The sequence below is a fragment of the Sinocyclocheilus grahami genome, unplaced genomic scaffold (assembly GCF_001515645.1).
Source record: "Sinocyclocheilus grahami isolate Dianchi unplaced genomic scaffold, SAMN03320097.WGS_v1.1 scaffold1162.1, whole genome shotgun sequence".
NCBI classification, from domain to species: Eukaryota; Metazoa; Chordata; class Actinopteri; order Cypriniformes; family Cyprinidae; genus Sinocyclocheilus; species Sinocyclocheilus grahami.
Window position 1 is genome coordinate 160,125 of NW_015506341.1, and position 11,453 is coordinate 171,577.

The 11,453-nt window shown below is 34.8% G+C and overlaps 1 protein-coding gene across 1 annotated transcript; it reads left to right on the top strand.

Annotated features, from left to right (window-relative positions):
* Positions 1-584: 584 nt before the first annotated feature.
* LOC107567480 (C-X-C motif chemokine 14-like) lies at positions 585-6,719 on the top strand. The gene is made up of 4 exons (XM_016253175.1): positions 585-842; positions 2,210-2,315; positions 4,117-4,230; positions 5,490-6,719. The coding sequence occupies exons 1-4, from the start codon at positions 779-781 to the stop codon at positions 5,503-5,505; spliced, it is 300 nt and encodes a 99-aa protein (XP_016108661.1). The 5' UTR covers positions 585-778; the 3' UTR covers positions 5,506-6,719.
* The last annotated feature ends 4,734 nt before the right edge of the window (positions 6,720-11,453 follow it).

Sequence of the window (11,453 nt, forward strand, 5' to 3'; positions counted from 1 at the left end):
GAACATTTAACCCAGAATTTTTTTAGAGTTTAGCACAAAACAGTTTTATGTGTATTACATAATACTATTTTCAGCAACAACAATCTGATAAAAGCTCTTTTAAAATGTCTGCAAGATGTGAAAAAAATTGTTCATTCACAGGTTTACTTAGCCTAATTATAATTCTTATTGGAGTAAGTCTCAGAAAGACTTCTTGAAACTACCTAACCTGCACAAGAAGTGACTTTATACAAATGTTTGAAATGTTTTAGTTCTAAGATGTTCTTAAGATAGCACTCCTCTACTAAAGACTCCAGATTGCATAGAAAGAGTTTGCTAAACCCAGCCTTTATTCATGGGCAAGAACAAATTAAGTGAGACTTTTTAAGCCAATGCAATTATCTCCCCTGACAACGTCCACACTCTCCTAATAAACTTTTTTAACTCAATTTTATCGCTTTTTTTTCCCTCTGGCGACCGTGTGTCAAAACCTAGAGCGCTGCCTACCCTCGATTGCATGCACACGGCTCAAAAATGCTTTCTAGGTAGGCAACTCGCTCGGTGTGGAGACGCAGACGCCGGTAATTCGTCAGCGCTCTGCATATCAATGAGGCGCTCGAGCGTGTGTTTATAGAAGCTCAGTGCGCTCGAGAGCACATTCAACCTGCTACTGACTCCCATCACAGAGACAGCGCGCGCGTTTCTCAGCAGACTGACACCGTGTGAGGATCTCGATTTTTGGATCTGAGTGCTTTAAACAGACCGGAGGCTGCTGGAGGTTCTCAACAAACTATTGGGGATGAATCGCTGTACGGCCGTTTTGCTTTTGCTGGTTATCGCCGTTTATTCACTCAACACAGAGGGTGAGTGTGTGTGTGTGTGTGTGTGTGTGTGTGTATGTGATGTTTAGTATCTTATGTTTTTTATGAAGTTCGCGAAGATATGCATTGTTAAAGTGTCTCTCAATATAGAATTTGTCGTTTTTGCTATTTCGGTTTTATCCGGAGTGCATGATTTTATCCTTCTATATTATCTTTTTTTCAACTTTCAGCGCCAATAACAGCGCCTTATGCTGGTGCAACTGTCAAATATCTCCACTTCTCTCAGACAATCTAGTTCATTCTGCAAAAGTTGGCCAGTGGTAGTAAATGGTGACTCTTTGTGTTGCTGGATGAGTCTGGTTGGCTTGTGTCCTGAGAGGCAGTTTCGAGATGATGCTGAATGGAGCAGAGAAGATTGATGAGGATTAGATGTAGGTCACGCGTCTGTCAGCAGCAGCTCACCTGCCTCACAGTCAGAGTGGCACTTTAATGAATCACCAGGCTGTTTGTTGATTTTTGTACCACCTCGTTGTCAGTTCAGTTTGAAAGCGTTTAAAAGTTAGAAAATGCTGGAACGGGTCAGAAAGCATCTGTAGAAGAAATAGCCATGGAACATTTCACAACAAAATATTTTCACACACAAAAAAAAATTTTTTTAATTAAAATTAAACCTGATTAGAATTTACCTCACAAATTCTCATTACTTTAATGCAAAAAGTAAACAAATAAATTCTCATTAATATAGTAGTCAAAGTCATTGTCTGGACACAATGTTAAAATCAGAAAACAAAACTATTATGCATATTTAATAATAGTTTAATATTAGGTGTTTAATAATAGAAACACTAGCTTTCTATTTTTTCCATTCTATCTACTTGTTTTTCTTTGTGTGTGTGTATGTGTGTGTGTATGTGTGTGTGTGTGTATATATATATATATATACACCTTGCTACGTGTACTGCGTTAGGCTAACCGAGACTTGTCATGTGCACTTACATATTGTTGCTCTTTTGTTAGTTTTGACTGCTTTTATTGTCCTCATTTGTAAGTCGCTTTGGATAAAAGCGTCTGCTAAATGACTAAATAAATAAATAAATATTTAGATTTATAGTACTTGTCCTTTACTATTTTTTTTTAAATGCCATATAAATTAACAATTAAATTACGTTAATGCAAATAAAATATTTATGCATGTAAGCTTCATTTTCTATAATGCTGTTTTGTTCAAGAAAAATTCATTTCTATATATACACGAGTACACATTCACATTGGCTTTTCATTTTAGATTTTCTTTATGCAGCTGTGACTTCTTTCTGTTCCCATCTTTTCTATTCAAATATCATTTTCGTTTGGCCAGTTTTTGTGAGATCTTTCTCGAGACTAATCTGTGCCTTTTACCCATTTCTTAGCATATAAGTGCAGATGCACGAGAAAAGGCCCGAAGATCCGGTACAAAGATGTACAAAAGCTGGAGATCAAGCCTAAACATCCATACTGCCAAGAAAATATGATATTGTGAGTTGCCAAAAACTTTCTATCTTTGATTTGCAAAGTGTGTTTGGTGTATTTTTATGACTGTGTTTATGAATTGCAGTAGGTTCTTTAACTAAATAACAACTCAATAATTATATATTTATAGAGCAGAGTAGTCTTATAATAAGAATAAGAGCAAAACAAATTAAACCATGCTTTAGGAGATGTTTGTTGATTATCCTTATTGCTGTAAAAATACTGCAGCCTATAAGGGTCGGCTGCCCCTAGACCCTACTAGATAAAACAGGTCATTTCATCTTAAGATGGTCAGGCATGGTGATCCAGTTTAATCAGCTCTAACCAGACTGTAGCTGTCTGGTAATGCCCACCAAATGCATCTCGGACTATCTAATGGCTATAATTGACAATCTTAGATCAGCTATTAACCTTGTAAAACCAGCTGCCAGCATAAACTGTTTTAGCTGGATTTTCCATTGTATGACAATTTAGTGGCACACTTAGAAGATACTATACAGTCCAAATGGACCTTAAATTGTTTAGCATGGTTATGTTGTGACGGTGCATGAAGCCCAAACAGTGTTTATGAAGGCTGTAAGATGCAAACATGTTTTCTATGTTGTAAAGCAAACGTGTTTGTGATAAGCTTGTCTTTTTGATAGATGTTACCATAGACTTTATTCCACCTGCTGGTCATTTTAGGTATTGCATCATATTTACAGAGCTGGATATTTTTAAAAAGCAGTTTATAGTAAAGTTGTGTTTTTATTCTGAAATTCAAATGAATATTATAATGATCCTAGATATATATATTTTTTTTTGGAGTTTTCAAAAGAAGTTTTTAGTATTGTAGGCTTTATAATAAAATCTTGTTAGAGTGATCTAGCTGCAGTTTAGATCCAGACATTTTGCTCTGAACTGTGGATTGAAAATGAAATTGGTCAGATGTGAAGTGCACAGATATTCTCGATTCAAGTGCTGTACCAGTGTGATAATTTGAAGATGATATAATATCCATAGTATTTCACCTGGTAATTATACTGTATATTATATATGAATGGTTAGTGCAGGAAGATATTTTACATAAGAATAAAAAATCAATCAGTTTGTGGCTCACTCAAAGTTGTTCTATTAGCCTCAAAGCTTTTGGTAAATAGTCCCTGGACATTTAGCTCATTTGTCTGGATTTGCATTCGTGAAAGTGTTCCGTCTCTTCAGTTTATGGCACTGGATTCTGAGTGCGAGTTTAACATTCTAGAAGCTTCTCCAGCCCCACAAGAGCTCCTGCTCTGTTTTAAGAGGCCAGTGAAGAGTTTAGAGTCAACAAACATGTTCTTTTGGCTGCACAGGTGAATAATAAAGTGAAAATCAAAATAAAAGACTATGCACTCTTGGTCAGTTTGCTTCAGTGATTCCAGCGACGTGGTAAATATCTTCTTAATAGGCTAAATAAGCTGCGGTATTGAATTCTGCTTTGAATTTGTATTTGTTTAGCAGTCAAGTAAGCAGAGCATTCTGCTGTCATGATGATTCACCTCAAAATCGCTCAGAAATAAAAGTCCAGGAACGATTTGTCCAATTTCTACCATCTGCATTTAATTTGAATGATGATTTTAATCGAATCTTTAGTGCAAAGTTACATTTATTAGCATATAAAATAGTATTGTTACCATTTTTATGATTAATGACATGCATGAAATGTATTAGTGTATCACTGCTTAATGTCTGTGTTGCTTAAATGACTAATATTCTCCCCTTGTCTCATCCTGTTTACCCATCGTCTCCTTTCATCCACTCACTCATAATTTCCCCCATGTGTTTACAGTGTCACCATGGAGAATGTGTCCCGTTTCAAAGGTCAGGAGTATTGCCTGCACCCCAGACTCCAGAGCACTAAGAACCTTGTCAAGTGGTTCAAAATCTGGAAGGACAAACACAGGTAGTGTTTCCATCGCTTCTGCATTGCTACATATAAACAACTGCCAGCCAGCACTGCGAACATAAAACTCGGGTCAAAACTCAAGATTCATGTAACTCGACGTGTTTCCAAAGTTTAATATTCAATAGATATTCAATGAGAAAAATTGGGCCTAGTCTTCATAGTCTAGAATTCATAGTCTTCTTCAGTATTTCCCCCCCCCCCATTACAAATATCTAAACATCATTAAATCAACATGCAAATCAAAGATTAAGTCTCGAACTAAATTTAGCGAGTTTACACTTGAAACAAGAGCAAGCAACTGTCAGTGGGGTATGAAAAGTAAACCAGTTGGCAGATATTTGTTCTTGTTTCAATCAAACTCACTTCATTTTGATCAATTTCTCAGAAAACATGACTTTTTTTTTTTTGTCTGATGCCATTTTTGCTTTTCAAGTAAATGGATCTTGATTTAAGAATCTTGATTTAAGAACCAAGAGAAAAATACTGATGAAGGACAACAATTTTAAAACCGTAAAAGTAATTTCCATATTCTAGTGGTTGAGAGCAGAGGTATTCATTCAAGTGCTCCATTCAATGTAAATGTTCTTTACTTGGGCTTAAAAAAAGTCTTACATTTACATTCATAAAACCCGCAGAAACCCTGCGTAAGATCAGGAACAGATGAGACTATCAACTCTGATTTCTTGTTGACATTAAAGGTGCGCACAATCTTAAAAAGATTTAAAGTCACCATGAAATCAAAATTATAAATGAAATCAAAATGGTATATTATAAGTGATTAACCCATGCACATTATTAAAGGCACAATATGTAAGATTTTTTTATTAAAATATCCAAAAACCACTAGAACAGTGTTATATATATATTTTGCTGACTTGTGTACTTACATTATCCCAAATGTTTCGAAGAATGTTTAAATCCAGAGAAATAAGCAATTTTAACTAGTGACACACATGAGTCCCGTCGGATTGCATCGGCTGTAGAGCTGAAGACGACAACTCCCATGATTCCACACTCAGTCACGGCTCATCAAACTACGCCTTTGTCTCTTTTTTTTTGTTTTGAATACGTGCCCTCTAGCGGCAAAAAATTACATATTGTGCCTTTATTTCCTGTCCCCTCACAATTTTTTATCAAAAACTTTAACTTTCCCTCCTCTACAAGAACAACAACAATCCAATCAATTCCTGATAGATAAAATCTTTAAAAAGCCCAGTATTAAACCTCACAAATAATTGTTTTTTGTCCCCTTATAGGGTGTATGAGGCCTAAACGTTCATCATTATGCACGAGGCTGAAAACATTGCGGGATGCACAGCACCACCAGTGAACTGTGGATGACCAGAGGACCAATTTTTTAAAGCATGACTAAGTATATACCCAGACAAGCTTATCAAGCACACCAGTTATATTAATGTGGAATAATTTATAGTCATACAAAAATGTTTCCTAGACAATGTAATTATGAGCCAAATGTGCAGTTATGGCAGAGAAAAGTCCCTGTGAAGCAACACCATCTGTAAGAAGCGATCATTACATTTTTGCAACGTGTAATGTTTTCTGAAGCATCAGTTCTCGGTCTGATTCATTCTGTCGTGGCATGTAAAGGGGTCCTGACACTTATATTTGGATACTGTCTGGTTTGAAACTACTATCCACAAGTGTCAAAGTAGATCTTAGAGTTCTCACTGTTCAAAAGAACAGAAATATCGAGGATGTGTAAGTAATATCCTCAAAGGCTTTACTGTGTTCCATGCCAACATTCAGCCGGTAAAAAGAAGGCTAAGTGTTTTTCCTCACAATCATTTTCAAAAAATTGTTTCTCATTGATCTGCCCAAAAGTGCCGAACGAACTAGGTTTTTTTTTTTCAGCTGTTCACTTATTACTTTTGGATTTTGAAGTGAAAGTTACAAAGCTGCATTCAATAATATCAACCATTTAAATCATATCATACTTTATATTTACACATATACTTCGGTGGAAATGTACCGCCACACGACGAGCACATGAACTTTGGGGCCTGCAGTGGGTCATGTGTTTAAAATTAAGCTTTTTATTTAATATCGGCCCTCCTATCAGCACATTATGAACTACACGTGCCTCCTCTTCGAGGTGTGCAGGTTTTGTAAGCTATTGTTTTCATTTGTTTGGTATGACTGTGTCTTTTTTCTTTTTGGTAAATGGAATGATTTTCTCGTCTCTTCTTGTACATCAGATTGTATGTGTAAGCACACAGGTTCTTAGCTTGTTAGTCTAGCTTGTTCAGAATTAATTAGTGAAGCCTATGTATTGCATCACAGAATTGTTGTTTGACTATTTAAATAATAAATAATAGAAATGTTTATGTGTTTGAACTGACCCACCAAACACAATTTAAGTCCAAGGAGTGTAATCTTCAAGCACAGCAATAAACATTTAAATAAATCACTGCGTGTGTGTCTGCTTTATATTGCTTAATTGAATGTTAATTGTGTGATAACACAGTTTTGAGATTGGTCTATAGACATCAGGGTTATTATAGCAACTAAAAAACGAAAACCCACAACAACAACAAAAGTTACTTACAATACATTACATTATTAAACTTATTTTATTTAAACTTTTCTCATTTGTATTTCCAGGGTTATTATAGCAACTAAAAAACGAAAACCCACAACAACAACAAAAGTTACTTACAATACATTACATTATTAAACTTATTTTATTTAAACTTTTCTCATTTGTATTTCGTTTAACATAATGTACTAAATAGATAAAAATGTATAAAAACTATTTTAAAGTACGAATAAAGACTACAAAACCATACAAACTTTGTATATAACAAAATGACTTTTATTATTAGTTTTACCTAAACTTGAAATCAAAACAGAAAATCTAATAATAGAAACTAATTCAAACTATTAATAAAAACTATAATAGTATCTCAATGATACTAAAACATTGAAAGACATCCACTGTATTCATCTAATAAAACTTTGAGCAGTGCAGGAGCTTTCTAGAGCAACTGGAACATGCAAATAGACATCCTTCCAAACTGGGTCCTGGAGGGCCGGTGTCCTGCAGAGTTTAGCTCCAGCCCTAATCAAACACACTTGAACCAGCGAATCAAGCTCTTACACGTGCTAGAAAGTGAGGCGAGTTGGAGCTAAACTCTGCAGGACACGGCTCTCCAGGACTGAGTTTGGAGACCCCTGCTGTAGATGAACATTATAACAATTATGTTAGTCCCTCACACATTTCCATTTCTCAGATCTATAGAACTACATCATTGCTTTTGGATGGAAAATGGATTTTATAACCGTTATAACAATTATGTTAGTCCCTCACACATTTCCATTTCTCAGATCTATAGAACTACATCATTGCTTTTGGATGGAAAATGGATTTTATAACCGTTATAACAATTATGTTAGTCCCTCACACATTTCCATTTCTCAGATCTATAGAACTACATCATTGCTTTTGGATGGAAAATGGATTTTATAACCGTTATAACAATTATGTTAGTCCCTCACACATTTCCATTTCTCAGATCTATAGAACTACATCATTGCTTTTGGATGGAAAATGGATTTTATAACCGTTATAACAATTATGTTAGTCCCTCACACATTTCCATTTCTCAGATCTATAGAACTACATCATTGCTTTTGGATGGAAAATGGATTTTCGAGAAAGTGATCAACAATATGAAAATATTTTGTTGGGTAAAAACTGGTATTTGTGAGTCATGTAAATTCATTGGTCATAAAGTGTATATGGTGATGAACACAGTTACTAAATCTTCTGGAATTATGAAATCTAGTTGTTTTAATTAGTTATACAATATATTAGTTATAACTAGTTGTAACTACATTATATATATATATACATATTATTGAAGTATTTTAATATAATAATAATGATTCATTACATTTATATAGCGCTTTTCTAGGCACTCAAACTGCTTTATCTCCTCATGAGTATCTCCTCATCCACCACCAGTGTGCAGCATCCACCTGGATGATGTGACGGCAGCCATAGTGCACCAGAACACCCACCACACACCACACACCAGCTTATTGGTGGAGAGGAGACAGAGTGATGAAGCCAATCAGCAGATATGGGGATTGTTAGGAGGCCATGATGATCAGAGGCCAATGGGCAAGTTTGGCCAGGATGCCGAGGTCACACCTCTACTCTTTTCAAAAGACATCCTGGGATTTTTAATGACCTCAGAGAGTCAGGACCTCGGTTTAACGTCTCATCCGAAGGACTGTGCTTGTTGACAGTATAGTGTCCCCGTCACTATACTGGGGCATTAGGATCCACACAGACCACAGGGTGAGCACCCCCTGCTGGCCTCACTAACGCCTCTTCCAGCAGCAACCTAGTTTTCCCAGGAGGTCTCCCATCCAGGCACTGACCAGGCTCAGCCCTGCTTAGCTTCAGTGGGTAACCATTCTTGGGCTACAGGGTGATATGGCTGCCGGTATCTTATAGTGACAGTAGTTTGTGTGCATAAAAACTTATTTGTTATTGTAGCAGAAGTATCAGATAATTTCTTTGTCACTTTGTCAATATGAAATTTGGAGTCAAAACCAGTGCACTACATGCTAATTTTGAAAATATATAATATAATAATAATAATAATAATAATAATAAATAAATAAATAAAGTAATAATAATAATAATATTTTAATTGATTAATTTAAATAGTTTATTAATTACGGTATAAAACAATGGTATGATAAATTATTATTATTATTATTATTTTCTTTCTGTTCCATGAAAAAATGTTTTACTGGTTTTCCCTGGGACAGCTTAGCCCGTTTAGTGTGACCTCCTGCCCCCAAAGGTCAACGTGTGTTTAATTGACTGCATGTCTTGCAGTCAGTACACGGTATGTGTTTATACAGAAAATTATTTTACAAAAATAAACTCACTATGAGAAATACTCACTGGAGTATAACGTGTGACAACTTGCCCCGGTCTTGTCTGTAATATGCGCTGCTTGTGTGGAATCAAACACTAGGTGGCGCTGAAGTTCCGTGTAAAATACAGTCTGTGGTTGCGACAGAACAGCTTTAGGCTGTTTTGAATTGCATTACTTGAGTTTAGTTTATTCATTCGTTTAAAACAAACATAATGTGTGCATCTTTTTGTATTTAATTCAGTATATTAGCTTGCAGTTCAGTGATGCAACTTCTATACTAGTACTAAAAACAGAACTGTGTTGCTTTACATTAAAACAATGAAATCGATACCATAACAATTTTATCATAATGTATTTTAATGTTTGAATGTTGAATGTTTGAAGCAATGAGCCTCAACTATATCATTTCTGTCTCTGCTTCTGTCTGATCTATGATAAAAAGGACTCCATGTGCAATATAAATGAGTTTAAGAGTGTGTTGAGAAGAATGCTGCAATGCTGAGAGGAGACAGAGATAGAGAGCAAAATCCACAACTTTCTGTAAATGCGACTCTCCTTTTTTGACAAAAGTTTTAATAACAGTTTTATAAGAAACTCCTCTGATATTGGATCCAATCCATATATCCGTATATTTTGGCGTAGCATTTGGATATTACCATTTAAATATATTATTTCTAATAATAAAGTAATAGAAGTACTTTACAAAATGATTCACAGATGTGATCCTGTAAATGCAGCTGATATATTCACAGTGTTTGTGATTAATGTACTTTTTGTTACATATCAGTTAAAATATATTAAACATTAATTTTTCTATTGCCCTTTTTTCATTTTGGATTGACTTTAAAATCGCCCACATAAAAAAATTAAACAAAGCCCTTCATTTAGAAACCTCGAGATATTTTACTTAAACAATAAAACACAATTACACTGTTAATCTGTTAATTAATTTAGCAAAGTTTTATATTTATAAGTCAAAAATAATTCAAAAGAAAGTGGTCTTAAAATATGTTTTGAAACCCTTTCTAAAATGAGATCACAAAATAAGAAGCACATAAAAACAATAAAAATTCTAAAGCTTTTCAAATTTATGTAACTGCCCTAATATTATATAGCACTTTTTATGCTATTTTTATAGGCCTATATGATTATGTATTTTTTATTATTATTGTTGTTGTTATTCTGTTTTACATGCTTTAAACTTTGCCTTGCACTTGTTTGTGATGGAACTAAATACAAAATAAAAAGGGTCAGCGTGTTTTAAGCAAAGTTTTATATTCATAAATCAAAAATAATTCAAAAGAAACCATCATATATTACCTTTTGCAACACTAATCTGAGATTAGAACCTGTTTATGTACATTTCATGTTGTTGTTGTTATTGTTATTCTGTTTTACATGCTTTAAACTGTACAGCATTGCTTTAGATTTGCCTTGTAGGCTACTTGTATGTGATGGAACTAAAACAAAAGATACTGAGAGAGAGAGAGAGAGAGACAGAGAGAGAGAGAGAGAGAGAGAGAGAGAGGCGGGGTCAGTGTGTTTAAAGCAAAGTTTTATATTCATAAGTCAAAACCATCATATATTACCTTTTGCAACACGAATCTGAGATTAGAACCCGTTCTATTATGAGATCACAAAATAAGAAGCTTATAAAAACAATGAAAATTCTAAAACTTTTCAAATTTATGTGACTGCCCTAATTTTATACAGCACTTTTTTATCCTAGAATTTTATTATTTTTTTTATGTTTATGTACATTTCATGTTGTTGTTGTTATTGTTACTGAGAGAGAGAGAGAGAGAGAGAGAGAGAGAGAGAGAGAGAGAGAGAGAGAGAGAGAGAGAGAGAGAGAGAGAGAGAGAGAGAGAGAGAGAGAGAGAGAGAGAGAGTAATTAATAATAATTAATATTTAGAATAATTCTTAATATTATTGTTATTATATTATTATTATTATGTTTTAATCTTTTTGTACATGTGTACTAAGCTTTGGCAATATTGTATCATAATGTACCAATAAAGCAATTTTGAATTTTAATTTGAATTTGATAGAGAGAGAGAGAGAGAGCGAGAGCGAGAGAGGGGCGGGGCCAGTGTGTCTCAGCTGTGGGTGTGTAACTTAACACAGTCTCCGTTCCTCAGAATCAACTACTCGCATTAAAACTGGCCATGACTGCAGCTAGCTAGTCTCTGTCATAATGTACCAATAAAGCAATTTTGAATTTGAATTTGAATTTGATAGAGAGAGAGAGAGAGAGAGCGAGAGCGAGAGCGAGAGCGAGAGCGAGAGAGGGGCGGGGCCAG